Raw genomic sequence first — 14748 nt, 5'->3', positions numbered from 1 at the left:
TCTTCCCAGCCTGGTGCAGGGCTACAATTTTGTTTCTGGTGTCCTTTGACAGCTCTTTGGTCTTCACCATAGTGGAGTTTGGAGTCAGACTGTTTGAGGGTGTGCACAGGTGTCTTTTTATACTGATAACAAGTTTAAACAGGTGCCACTACAGGTAATGAGTGGAGGAAAGAGGAGACTCTTAAAGAAGAAGTTACAGGTCTGTGAGAGCCAGAAATCTTGATTGTTTGTTTCTGACCAAATACTTATTTTCCACCATAATATGCAAATAAAATGTTAAAAAAACAGACAATGTGATTTTCTGGATTTTTTTTTCTCAGTTTGTCTCCCATAGTTGAGGTCTACCTATGATGTAAATTACAGACGCCTCTCATCTTTTTAAGTGGTGGAACTCGCACTATTGCTGACTGACTAAATAATTTTTTGCCCCACTGTATGTACGTACGTACGTACGTACGTACGTACGTACGTACATATATACGTGTGTGTGTGTGTGTGTGTGTGTGTGTGTGTGTGTGTGTGTGTGTGTGTGTGTGTGTATATATATATATATATATATATAATGTACACAGCACAGACCAAAACCTTGGACACCCCTTCTCATTTAAAGATTTTTCTGTATTTTCGTGACGACTATAAAAATTGTACATTCACACTGAAGGCATCAAAACTATGAATTAACACATGTGGAATTGCATACTTAACATAGTATATTGCCCAGCCACGTAGTATATTGCACAGCTCGCGTAGTATATTGCACAGCCCGCGTAGTATATTGCACAGCCCGCGTAGTATATTGCACAGCCCGCGTAGTATATTGCACAGCCCGCGTAGTATATTGCACAGCCCGCGTAGTATATTACACAGCCCGCGTAGTATATTGCACAGCCCGCGTAGTATATTGCACAGCCCGCGTAGTATATTGCACAACCCGCGTAGTATATTGCACAGCCCGCGTAGTATATTGCACAGCCCGCGTAGTATATTGCACAACCCGCGTAGTATATTGCACAACCCGCGTAGTATATTGCACAGCCCACGTAGTATATAGCAATGTAGGCATCATATCCCTGTTAAAAAAAATAATTAAAATAAAAAATAGTTATGTACTCACCTTCGGTTTGCCCCTGGATCCAGGAAGCATTTCTTGACGCTCCTCGCGCGCTCCGGTATCTCGCGAGACCGCTACGTCATCATCTCACGAGATCGCAATGCATGGACCGGTTACCGAAGCGTCGCGAGGAGCGGGAAAGGTGCCGGAAGGTGAGTATATGATGATTTTTTATTTTTTTTATTATTTTTAACATTAGATCTTTTTACTATTGATGCTGCATAGGCATCATCAATAGTAAAAAAAAAGTTGGTCACACAGGGTTAATAGCAGCGTTAATGGAGTGCGTTACACCGCGGCAATAACGCGGTCCATTAGCGCTGCCATTAATCCTGTGTGAGCGCTGACTGGAGGGGAGTATGGATCGGGCACTGACTGAGGGGAGGAAGGAGCGGCCATGTTGCCGCCGGACTGTGCCCGTCGCTGATTGGTCGTGGCAATGGTCGTGGGCCATAGATATATAGATAGATAGATAGATAGATAGATAGATAGATAGATAGATAGATAGATAGATAGATAGATATACACACTAGATGGTGGCCCGATTCTAGCGAATCGGGTATTCTAGAATATGTATGTATGTATATAGCAGCCACATAGTATATAGCACAGACCACGTAGTATATAGGAGCCGTGTAGTATATAGCAGACAAATACTACGTGGCCTGTGCTATATACTATGTGACTGCTATATACATACATACATACATATTGTAGAATACCCGATGCGCTAATACAGGCCACGCAACATAACAGTGGCCACACAGTATATAACACAGCCCAAACAGTATATAACACAGCCCAAACAGTATATAACACAGCCCACGCAGTATATAGCAACCACGCAGTATATAACACAGGCGATGTAGTATATAACACAGGCCACGCAGTATATAACACTGGCCACGTAATATATAGCACAGTCCAAGCAGTACATAACACTGGCCATGTAATATATAGCACAGCCCACGCAGTACATAACACTGGCCACGTAATATATAGCACAGCCCACGCAGTACTTAACACAGCCCACAGAGTATGTAACACTGGCCAGGAAGTATATAGCAGCCACGCGGTATATAACACAGCCCACGTATATAGTAGTAGCATACTAGTATATAGCAGTGTGGGCACCATATCCCTGTTAAAAAAAAATTAAAAATTGTTCTATACTCACCCGCCGGGATCCAATCCAGCGAAGCGCGCGCGGCTGCCGCCATATTCCGTTCCCAGGATGCAATGCGAAATTACCCACATGACTTAGCGGTGTTGTGAGACCGCTAAGTCTTCTGGGTAATTTTGCAATGCATCTCTGGGAACGGAAGATGGCGGCAGCCGCGTGCGGCTCGGCGCACTATGGAGGGTGAGAATAGCAGGTTTTTTGGTTTTTTTATTATTTTTAACATTACATTTTTTTACTATTGATGCTGCATAGGCAGCATCAATAATAAAAAGTTGGGGACACACGGTTAATAGCAGCGATAACGGAGTGAGTTACCCGCGGCATAATGCGGTCCGTTACCGCTGGCATTAACCCTGTGTTCGTGGTGACCGGAGGGGAGTATGCGGGCGCCGGGCACTGACTGCAGGGGAGTAGGGAGGGACTAATCGGACTGTGCCCATCGCTGATTGGTCGTGGCAGCCACGACAGACATATATGTATTGCTGTTATAATTATATATTGCAATATAATTGCTGCTGGGGAAGGCTCCTTCAAATAAGAGACGTGGAGCAGTTTGCAAACGAAAAGTGGGCCAAAATTCCAGTTGAGAGGTGTACAAAGCTTGTTGATGGTTATAGGAAGTGATTGATTGCAGTTATTTATTTCAAAGGGTGCACAACCAAATATTAAGTTGAGGGTGCCAATAATTTGGTCTGGCCCATTTTGGGGGTTGTGTGTGAAATTATGTCCAACTAGATGGTTGCCCGATTCTAACGCATCGGGTATTCTAGAATATGTATGTCCACGTAGTATATTGCCCAGCCACGTAGTATATTGCCCAGCCACGTAGTATATTGCCCAGCCACGTAGTATATTGCCCAGTCACGTAGTATACAGCACAGACACGTAGTATATTGCTCAGCCACATAGTATATTGCTCAGCCATGTAGTATATTGCCCAGCTACGTAGTATATTGCCCAGTCACGTAGTATATTGCCCAGTCACGTAGTATATTGCTCAGCCACGTAGTATATTGCCCAGCTACGTAGTATATTGCCGAGTCACGTAGTATATTGCCAAGCCACGTAGTATATTGCCCAGCCACGTAGTATATTGCCCAGCCACGTAGTATATTGCTCAGCCACGTAGTATATTGCCAAGCCATGTAGTATATTGCCCAGTCACGTAGTATATTGCCCAGTCACGTAGTATATTGCCCAACCACTTAGTAGATTGCTCAGCCACGTAGTATATTGCCCAGTGACGTAGTATATTGCCCAATCACGTAGTATATTTCCTACAGCACAGAGCCACATAGTATATTGCACAGCCCATGTAGTATATTGCCCAGCCACGTATGACACAGGTTAAAAAAAATAAAAAATAAACACATATTCACCTTCCGCAGGCGCGTTGTAGCACTGTCGCCTCTGTGGGGTGCAGGCGGCATCTTCCGGTGCGAGGGTGTGCTTATGTCGCGGTCACATGACCGTGACGTCACGTCCTTGTTGTGCAGGACCTGCCGTGACGTCGCGGTCACATGACCGTGTGGCGGTCACATGACCGTGACGTCACGGCAGGTCCTTTTCGCGCATGCGCACAGGACTTGTGATGACGTCGCGGTCACATGACTGTGACGTCATGGCAGGTCCTTCTGCCAGACCATCCGTGCGACCAGAGCGTGCCGATTGCATCGCGAGGAGCGGGAAAGGCGGCGTAGGTGAGTATATAATAATTTTTTATTTTATTATTTTTAACATTCGATGTTTTTACTATTGACGCTGCATAGGCTGCATCAATAGTAAAAAAAATCGTGGTCACACAGAGTTAATAGCAGCGGTAACGGACTGGATTACACCGCGGTCCGTTACCGCTGCTATTAACCCTGTGTGAGGGCAGACCGGAGGGGAGTATGCGGGCGCCAGGCAGTGAGTGCGGGGAGTAAGGAGCGGCCATTTTCTTCCGGACTGTGCGCGTCGCTGATTGGTCGCGGCAGCCATGACAGGCAGCTGCCGAGACCAATCAGCAAACGAATAACCGTTACAGAAGGACAGACAGACAGACGAAAGTAACCCTTAGACAATTATGTATATAGATTTTACTTTTTTTTCCTCTGCTGTCTTTTGTGGAGAAATACTTTAATTTAAAAATCAAAGAGCTTAATTCATGGTCCTGGCTACAAATGAGCATTTACAAGCCTAAAACATATATCATTATTCCATAATATCCACAATAATGGGCAAGGGAGCAGATAGATAAACAGGAATATGCTCTTTAAAGGATTATTCTCATATTCGCTATTGGGCACAACTGCAAAATGCTTGTAAAATAAACAACAACAAAAAAAAAAAAACTTTGCAAATTATTTTTCATTAAAATTCCTCTCCATTCTCAACTAAGTGATTTTAATTGTTATTCTTTACTGGCATTTACCTACGTGACCAACCACTGATGCAGTCTAGCATTGGTGGCCAAACATGCACAGTGGTTAAAAGAATTTTGTCACAAGTTTTTGCCACCTAACCTGACAGAGATCCTGATACCAGCGATGTATCACTTACTGAGCTGCTTAATGTTGTTTGGATAAAATTACAGTTTTATCAGCAGGAGATTATCATTAGAGGATTAGTAAACCTGCTGCCTTTTAGTCATCTATATTCAAGAGCTCTGTATAACCCCGCCACCGCTACTGATTGGCAATGATCTGTCTATATACAGATTTTAGCAAAACTACAGCAAGAAGTCCAGTAAGTGACATCACTGGAATCAGTCTGTGCTCTACATCTTTCTGCTCTCAGTTGGGGTAGCAAAGGGGGATAGATTCTAGTTAAAAGCGGTTTCCAATATAGTTTCTACTCTGAAGCAGGTTGGAATAACTGGAGCTCAATGGTAGGTCCTAATCAGGTCTGCTTAGTGCCCCTGCGCGTCACCCATATTGCAGAGACAAAGCTGCCTCTACTTAAGGCACCAGGGAATATGCAGCTCAGGCTACTGGTGTGACTATTCAGCCAGATAAAAAAGGAGATTTTTGTGTACTAACCGTAAAATCTCTTTCTCTTAGCCTATAATTTGGGGACACAGGACCATGGGTGTTATGCTGCTATCCACTAGGAGGTGACACTATGCATAATCTGAAAAAGATTAACCGTGGCTCCTCCTCTGCAGTATACACCCCTAGACGGCGTCAGCCTTCTCCAGTTTTGTGCAAAAGCAGTAGGAGCATAACATGAATAACATAACCATGCATATGAGAAGGCAACTATGTACGAGCTCAAGAAAACAATATGAGAACTCAACAGTAACAACGGCCTGGAAGGGCAACAGGGTGGGAGCTGTGTCCCCCAATTAGAGGCTAAGAGAAAGAGATTTTACGGTGAGTACACAAAAATCTCTTTTACGCTGTCACCTCATTGGGGGACACAGGACCATGGTACGTCCCAAAGCAGTCCCTGGGTGGGAAGCAATGGACGAATATTGTGCAGACAGGCCCCTACACTTGGGGCACCGTCGCCTGCAGAACACATCTACCCAGGCTCGCGTCCGCTGAGGACTGGGTATGAACCCTGTAGTGTTTAGTAAACGTGTGTAGGCTAGTCCAATTTGCTGCCTTACACACTTGTTGTGCCGAAACCTGGTGCCGAATGGTCTAGGAGGCCCCTACCGCCCATGTAGAGTGTACCGTAATACCGGCTGGAAGAGGAGAATTCTTAAGGCGGTAGGCCTCTTGTATGGTGGATTTGATCCACCTGGCAAGGGTAGCTTTGGAAGCTGGCAGACCCTTGCGGCCGCCTTCCGGAAGAAGGAAAAGAGAATCAGACCTCCGGAAGGACGCAGTCCTAGACACATATATACGCAATGCCCTGACAAGGCGAAGCGTATGCAGAGCCTTCTCGACTCTTTGGACTGGGACCGGACAAAGGGATGGCAGTAAAATTTCCTCATTGAGGTGGAAGTTGGACAAAACCTTCTGAAGGAAGGATGGGACGTACAGAGAACTACCTTGTCCTGGTGAAAAACCAGGAAGGGCCGTCTGCAGGAGAGTGCTGTCGGTTCAGACACCCTGCGTAGAGAGGTGATTGCCACCAGGAAAACCACCTTCTGAAAGAGAAGGTGGAGTGGGACCTCCTTAAGGGGTTCGAAGGGTGGTTAGTGCAGTGCTGTCAGGACCAGGTTGAGGTCCCACGTTTCTAGTGGTCGTCTGTAGGGGGGCACCCTCGGGAAACCCCCTGAAGAAGAGTCCTTACTTGCGGCTTGGTAGCAGTGCGCCTTTGAAAAAACACCGAGAGGGCTGACACCTGGTTCTTAAGCGAGCCCAGGGACAGCCTGGCCTCCAGACCCGATTGGAGAAAACCAAGTAGTTTGGGGAGGGAATAAGGGAATGGGGTCTGGCCACGAGATTCGCACCAGGTAAAGAAAGCTTTCCAGGTACAGTAAGAATTCTTGGCAGAGGCTGGTTTCCGTGCCCTGATCATGGTCCTAATGACGTTCGGATAGAGCCCTGCCTGGGCTAGAACCCAGGTTTCAAGGGCTACGCCGTCAAATTGAGGGCCCCTGAGTTCTGGTGGTAGAATGGGCCTTGTGATAGAAGATCCGGGCGGTCGGGGAGGCGCCAGGGGGCGTCTGCTGTAAGTTGTACGATGTCGGCGTACCATGTACGTCTGGGCCAGTCTGGTGCGATTAGGATGGTTGGAACTCCCTCTTGCTTGATCTTCCTCACCACTCTGGATATCAGGGGGAGAGGTGGAAAAATGTACAGAAGCTGGTACTGGGTCCAGTCCTGAACCAGAGCGTCTGCTCCGAGCGACCGCGGATCGTGTGCTCTGGCCATGAAGTTGGAGACCTTGGCATTGAAGTGGGATGCCATTAGGTCCACATCTGGGGTCCCCAGCAATGGCAGATCTGGCGAAAAATTTCAGGATGGAGAGACCACTCTCCCGAGTCTATGCCTTGTCAGCTGAGGAAGTCTGCTTCCCAGTTGTCCACACCCGGAATGTGGACCGCCAAGAGAACCGACCCTGTGTCCTCCGCCCAGTGGAGGATGTGTGAGACTTCTCGCATCGCCTGGGTACTACGGGTCCCCCCTTGGTGATTCACATATGCCAAAGCCATGGCATTGTCCGACTGTATTCTGCTGTGAGAGGCTGCCAGTAAGTGATGGAAGGCCCTCAATGCCAGGAGAATGGCACGAATTTCCAGGATGTTGATGGGCATGGTCGCTTCCACTGGGGACCACTTGCCCTGTGGTGTAGGTGCACTGCACCCCAACCCATCAGGCTCGCATCGGTGGTCAGAACCTTCAATTGACCTGTGAGAAAGGATTTCCCCTTTGCTAGCGAGGTTGGCATGAGCCACCAGTGCAGGGACCTCCTGGTTGACGACGTTAGCCGGAACCCCCTGTCGAGAGAGAAAGGGTTCTTGTCCCAGGACTTGAGGATGGCTAGTTGGAGAGGCCTGAGGTGAAACTGGGCAAATGGGACCGCTTCTGTTGCTGCCCTCATCCTGCCGAGGACTCTCATGGCAAACCGGAGAGATCGAGGGGGTTTGCGGAGGAGGGTGGGAACTCCTAGGCGGAGAGCCAGTGCCTTGTCCTTGGGAAGGAGCACTAGACCCCTGGAGGTGTTGAATAGCATTCCCAGGAAGGTCAGAGACTGACTCGGGGTTGGTGATGACTTTTGTAGGTTGACTAACCAGCCCATGTGACTCATGTCGATTGTGATTGAGACGCTGAGCTCGCAGTCGTTGAAGGTGGGAGCCTTGATGAGTAGATCGTCCAAGTATGGAACGTCTACTATGCCTCTGGAGTGCAGGACGTCCATGGTGGCTGCCATGACTTTGGTAAACACTCTGGGAGCCGTGGCGAGTCCGAACGGCAGAGCCATGAACTGGTAGTGGTCCTGGTCGATTGCGAACATGAGAAATCTCTGATGGGCAGGTGCAATCGGTATATGCAGTATGTGTCTTGTATGTCTGTGGAGGCAAGATATTCTCCCTTCTCCATGGACGCAATGATGGACCGAAGGGACTCCATGCGGAAGTGACAAACCCGTACATATTTGTTGAGTTGTTTTAGGTCCAGTATAGGCCGCACACCGTGGGGATTGGTACTATGACTCCTGCTTGTTGGAAGGCACGAGCCTTGGCTGGTGGTTTTGGGGGGACAGAGAGGAAAAATCGGTCTGGTGGGTTGGAGGTGAACTCTATCTTGTATCCGGAAAACACTAGTTCCCTGACCCACCTGTCTTCTCTAATAGGCAGCCAGACTTGATGAAAGAGCAAAAGTCAGCCGCCTACGAGTGAGGTGTCTTCCGGAGTCTGTGAGTCATGATGAGGAGAAAGTCTGAGATTTTCCTCCTCTGGGCTTAGACTGGCCTGCTTTTGACTGCCAGGTCTTCTCCGACCTTTGCGTCGAACGTGAGTTGTCCCTTTGTGGGGTACGGTTACGATTTTGTGCTGGACGCGAGACAGACCAGCCCGAGGAGTTCCGAAAGGATCGGAATCGAGTTTGGTTACGCTTCTTGTAAGTGCGTTTAGGTTTCAGTTGGGGAAGAGAGGTACTCTTACCTCCGGTGGCGTTGGATATCATCGTGTCCAACTGTTCACCGAAAAGTCGCCCACTGAGGTAGGGGAGGTGCGTGAGGGACTTCTTTGAAGCTGCGTCTGCTTTCCATTCCCGAAGCCAGAGGATACGCCGAATTGTGATGGCATTTGATGCTATCCAGCTACACCCCTTGCTGAATCCAGAGCTGCATGAAGCATGTAATCTGCTACAAGTGCTATTTGAACCGCTTTGTCCGACAGCTCAGGAGCAGATGCTTGGAGGCCAGCTTGTAACTTTTTGGCCCAGGCCAGAATAGCTTTGGCAGCCCAAACTGAAGCGAACGCGGGAGCAAGGGATGCCCCTTCAGCCTCGAAAATTGAACGAGCCATGCGTTCTACCTGCCGGTCTGTGCTGCTAGTCAAGAGACTGGGGGGTCCACTTCGGGTGGGTCTGTCCATTCCTTGGTGTCCTTCTGCGGGAAGGGGTACCTCGCCTCCAGATATTTGCGATTAGCAAATTTTTTCTCAGGCTGTGAGAGCTGTTTTTTAAGGATCGCCTTAAACTCTGGGTGGTTAGAGAAAACCTTAGGCTGCTTCAGAGGTCCTTCAAAGGAAATCCTGTATTCTGGGGCCTCTGGTGGCGGATCAGAAATGTCCAGCACCCGTTGGATAGAAGAGATTAAGTCCCCAACTAGCGCTGTATTGCTAGGGGGGGTTTGGATCAGGGACCTCTCCGTTTCCTTGTCTGAGTCGGAGTCACAGATGCCTTCCGAATCCTGTGTATCACTGAGGCGTCCCCTGCTGGGTGAGCTGGGGAGGAGGCCTTCTCTGGTCGGGGATTGCGGAGATCTGCATTGTCTGCCCCTGGAAGGGGAAGGTCTAGATGACCTGGAACTACGGTTTCTCTCCCTAGAAAGGGATGACCGTATGCTATGGGATGACGCAGATGGACTTGACCTATGGGTCCGCTTGCGTCCTGACCTAGACGTGGATGTGCCAGGGTCGTCCTGTTCCTGAGTCAAGTTCTCCCTTTGCTGCGTAACGGTCATAGCCGAGGCATGACTCTGCAGAGCCTGAAGCAATGTGAAGGTTAGGGTTATCTATAGACTGCGTCATAGATTGCGACATCTGAGTGGCCCATTCCGGCGTGGCATTAGACACCATAGCATTGGCAGGGGCTTCTTGGGGCTCTGACACAGTAGTCTGGTTGCAGTCCTGGCAGTGCGGGTACGTGCTGCCACTGGGGAGAGCGGTCCTGCAGGCTGTGCAGAATAAATAATAGCAGTCCTGCCTGGTTCTCTTGGACCTTGAGCCCGGCATAGTGCACAGAGTGCAGAAGGGCTGGCTATGCAGAGGACCCTACAGGGGTAGCTATGCAGAGGAACCTATAGGGGAGCCTTATAGGGAATATGGATTCACAGCCGAGTAAAAAACCCAGTTGTGATCTTACCCCACCAGTTTGCCCCTAGATCCAAGATCCACAGTCCTGTGCCCCCCGGAGACTGGCTGGCCTGGTCCTGGGACCGGGAGATGCAGGGTTAATCCTAGTGCTGCAGCAGAAATGGCCGCCGAGGAGAAGAGGAAGGGGGAGAAGGGGGCGGAGAGCTGAGAAAAAGGGGGCGGAAGGCTTAGAAAAAGGCGGCAAAGCTGTGTAAAAACGCGCCCTTCCTCTCTCGATCCGCCCCCTCTATGACACTGTAGAGTGTCAAATTTGTCATCCGGGGGGCGGAGAGGGGGCGGCGGCTTCAGCTAGGCCGAAACCGTGGTCTAAATTAGATGTCTGATGCCCAGAAAGGCTCCAGGCCGGCGCGGAAGTCCAGGGGTTTGGTCGGATATGAACCGGACCCTTTCCCCCCCCCCAAATTTAAAGGCAGGATAGCGGTGGGGCTATAAGCGGAAGGGGGACCCGGTGAGGGGTCCCCCTGAGACAGTATACAGCTGGTGCTGCCGCAGAGACAGGGGCGCAGGGAGCCCTGTGTCTGTATGTGCCATGCCTGCCTGCACTCCCCCCGGCCCTGACAGGAGCCCGCAGCTGGGCTGGGGTCCCTGGATGCAGGCGCAGTGTGCTGGCCCATTGCTGGGAGCTGCAGAGTGCTGCCTGTACAGGCCCTACCTGAGGCATCTCAACCTAATGCCCCCAAAGGGGGATTAGGGAGGGTGCTGCTGTCACCATCAGGGGGCTTTATCCTTGCCTCGACCTCAACCCATAAACCAAAAAGGAATTGGGGAAGGAGGGGGGTCTCGACTTCGAACCAGCACCGAGGGACTGGGGAAGGAGCGACATGGGGAATAGCCATCTCGACTTCAACCGGGCACCCTGTAATAAGGGGCTGAGGAATTAGCCATGCCGGGAGTCTCGCAGGAGACCCACTTTTCTTCATCTGAAATCCCGTCGGTAACGGAGTAAAAAAAAAAAAAGTTTTAGGTGTGCCTCCTATGCGACACTAAGCAAAAACTGGAGAAGGCTGACGCCGTTCAGGGGTGTATACTGCAGAGGAGGAGCCACGGTTAATCTTTTTCAGATTATGCATAGTGTCGCCTCCTAGTGGACAGCAGCATAACACCCATGGTCCTGTGGTCCCCAATGAGGCGACAGAGTAATGTATATTAATCTGGAGTACACCGCCACTCAGCATGTAGGAAGCTGGAGAGCGGTGCACTCCTACAGAAGATGAGGCAACCCCTTTAAGAAAAGTTCCTCCACAGCTGTAGTGCATACAATACAGTTCTATATAATAAAATATGCAAATGCTCCAATGCTGAAGATCTTTTATGTAAAAAAATGCAGTGTTTTATACCAATCAAGGTTGTCAGGAGGGCTTACCATACAGAAGGGGGCACATTATCCCACGTAAATTTCTTGTATTAATGAAAGAGTATAAAAAATGCAATATTATCCAAGTGCATGCGATAAAGGTATAGATAGTAAGCCCGTACCATCATCTCTAAAGAGAGTCGCCAAGAAGTTCTTGGATGCACAGAGCTTCTGAAGACGAATCAGATGAAGAAACCCCGGGGGCAGACATGTCAGCTTGTTATTAGAGACATCAATTTCAAGTAACCTAGAGACAACATGGTAACACAAAACCCATTCTTAATTAAAATAAAGACACAAAACCTCAAGTTGGAAATCAATGGCCGTGGTGTTTATTTAGGTTGACATGAAATAAATTAATTGAATATTACCAATAAATATCTTAATAAATAAATACCAAGAATTTCATAAATTAATTAAATAACACCAATAAATAACTGAAACAATCCACCCAATAGTTGGGCGATTTTACCCTCAAATAAACAACCACGACAAGGAAAGGAACACAACAAAATAGGGAGGGCGGGCGGGATCTTCTCTCTTCATAAACGATATGAGGAAAACTGAGGTAAACCTGCCTATTTATAGACAAGATTTTTCCCGGTCTTTTACAGCTGACCAATGAGAAGGCATAAAAAGAGCGCCAACAAAAAAAACCAGAAATAACCAGCTCGTGTTACCACAGCTTTACTCATTACTCATTTAACCCTAAAAATTCATAACAGAAACCAACCAATATAACAGCAAAGTGATAATTAAACTAATAAATGGAAAATAAACTGTAGGGTCTGTGTTCCCATGAGACCTCCCCGCATACTTGGCTTCAGGGGAGGGCTTCCAGGAACATATAGATAAGTTCCCAAACCAATCACTAGATGTGTCATGTCCAGAATGTACCGGCATACACACCCTGAGCAGATGATTTCCTCCGAGCTTTGGACATTGGGGAGCTCACATAACTGGTTGTCACTTAGATCCAACTTCTGTAAGTTGAGAAGCCCCCAAGGAACGACCGATGGGAGGGAAGCCAAGCAATTAGAGGAGATATCCAGCTCTCGTATCTGGCAGGAAATGTCGATAAACCAATCAAGATCTACCCAGGGCAAGCGAAGACTGGACCACTTCACACAGACGCTCTGCAGAGAGACAACAGAGCACGTCTCCATTACTCGCATATGGGCAAGAGAAGAGCTATCAAACATTGCCTGCTTTAGATTTAGCACGGTTTTGAAAACGTATACAGGTCAACCTGTTCATGGACCCCTTAGGACCTCCTCTACAAGCTGGAAAGGGGAGCAGCTCACAAAGAACGGCTCTCGCAGGCCCGGAGCATCCATGTATTGCATGGTCAGGCAATCATTTCAAAAGAACCTAACATGATGCCAAAGTCGTGGGCAGCATGCATCGGCACTGGCTGTACGATCTCACCCATGTATGTGTTACTCTAAAACGTGTCAGCATATCAGAGAGAAACATACTTTAATGAGAACTCTGGACTGAGACCACAATGTAGGCTAGACTGGTCCTTGGCTTCTCGCCGCCCACTGCCAATGATTGACAAGTCTCAGCCTATACATGTAAGTAAGCAGAAACCTGTCAATCAAGGGCAGCGGCCGAGGAGATACCACTGGGGACCCGAATAGTCTACAGCGCAGTCTCGATCCCCAGTGGCCATAATATATCTATCGTATACCTTCTGCCATTAAAATCCTTCAGGTAGAACGTGCAGAAATCTAGACAGGTCGCTTCAGACATCCAGGCCTACGGTTCTCAGCATAGAAGCCTTTTCTATACCTATTGGGGAGCTTCAGACCATGTTCACATGTGGCTGCAATTTTTAATGCAGATTCTGCACCAAAAATCCATAATGCCTTACAATACAATGCAGACAATAGGGTGTATATAAGCTCATTCACAGAGAGCACAATTTATGGAAAGCTGCACCCTTGCAGAAAATTCTACAGGGTGTAACGTGCCCTTTATTTCCTGTAAATATCAGATATACATATATACATACACATAAGGGGCTGCAGCTGTCTCACACAGCAGATCTCTTTGTACAGATATACAGTCACAATAGGGATATTGATGGCGCCGATAATGGACACCAGGGGCTTTATTTCGGTTTATAATGAGGTCCATTATTACTGCCTGCGGGTCTCCATTTTTGTTCTTTGTAACAGACACATATTGCTACGACCTGGGGAATTTTTACAGCGTCTGGTGAAAAGGCAAATATTCACTGCAGTAAATGTGCACTGAGGGTAACCATTAAGGAAGTGAACTGACCGCACTGCCTGGGACTTTCCTTATTTCAGTGTAAAATTTCAGTTTTGACAGACTCAATTGTGTTTTATGTATTAGTTCTGTGAGGCCTCCGATAAAGGAGCTATGTATATAAAAGGTCCACTAACAACAAAAAAACACAGGATTCTCCGATTTTCTAAATTCTCAGACTTAAAGATTATTGATATGACCCCTGAATATTCTCTTTTGTGTTTTTAAAATCAGCCATAAGGTTCCCAATATGGGCCTTTTTATCTACTTCTAATTTTTATGGCCTTTTCCAAGAGGGGTTGGCACACAGGATCCTCTGGGGAGTGTCTTTAGGCCAATCTGCATTACCGCCCCCTTGGTAAAAAAAAAAAAACATAAGTTTGCAGTAAATAAAAAGGCCCATATCTCTGGAACCAAATGGCAGATTTAATAATAAAAAAAATTAATAGTCACTGGAGCAGTGGGAATAAAATAAGAGCAAACACAGAACACTTGACCTAGGGACAGGTCCTATGTGAAGCCCAACTAACCAGGCAGGTTTCAGCCTATGAGCGATTACCTACACATAAGTCGATCAAAGCTCAGACTGTATTGTAGACTGAGCTGTAAGATGTCTGTTCAGTCCCCATACATGGCGTCGCCAGCACTTCCCCTATTTACATAGAGCAATGTGCTGCCGACCCAGTTGATTTTTATGCAGACATACAGTCTGATCAGTTGAACAAGCAATTTGCTCATTCTTGGGCCAATTGGCTTTATGTCTACAGGGGCAGATGAACGCTTTGTCACCTCTTAACAGGTTCATTCACGTTTCCACTTGCATTTCACCTTAGGGATATGTCAGC

At 47.8% G+C, this 14748-nt stretch overlaps 1 protein-coding gene across 3 annotated transcripts in view; it reads right to left on the bottom strand.

The window, feature by feature from the left end:
* The window catches only part of LRRK1 (leucine rich repeat kinase 1), a 145463-nt gene that overhangs the window by 59582 nt on the left and 71133 nt on the right, over nt 1-14748 (bottom strand). For 2 of the 3 annotated variants that reach the window (XM_069766321.1, XM_069766322.1), the window contains exons 7-8: nt 12536-12762; nt 11749-11873 (exon numbers count right to left, since the gene is read on the bottom strand). In XM_069766321.1, coding sequence (XP_069622422.1) covers nt 11749-11873; nt 12536-12762 — 352 coding nt within the window. The remainder of the gene's footprint in view (nt 1-11748; nt 11874-12535; nt 12763-14748) is intronic. The other variant, XM_069766323.1, reaches the window with a different exon arrangement.

Source organism: Ranitomeya imitator, chromosome 4 (genome assembly GCF_032444005.1).
Source record: "Ranitomeya imitator isolate aRanImi1 chromosome 4, aRanImi1.pri, whole genome shotgun sequence".
NCBI classification, from domain to species: Eukaryota; Metazoa; Chordata; class Amphibia; order Anura; family Dendrobatidae; genus Ranitomeya; species Ranitomeya imitator.
Note: the sequence above shows the minus strand (reverse complement) of the source record. Positions and strands in the feature narration are given on the sequence as shown.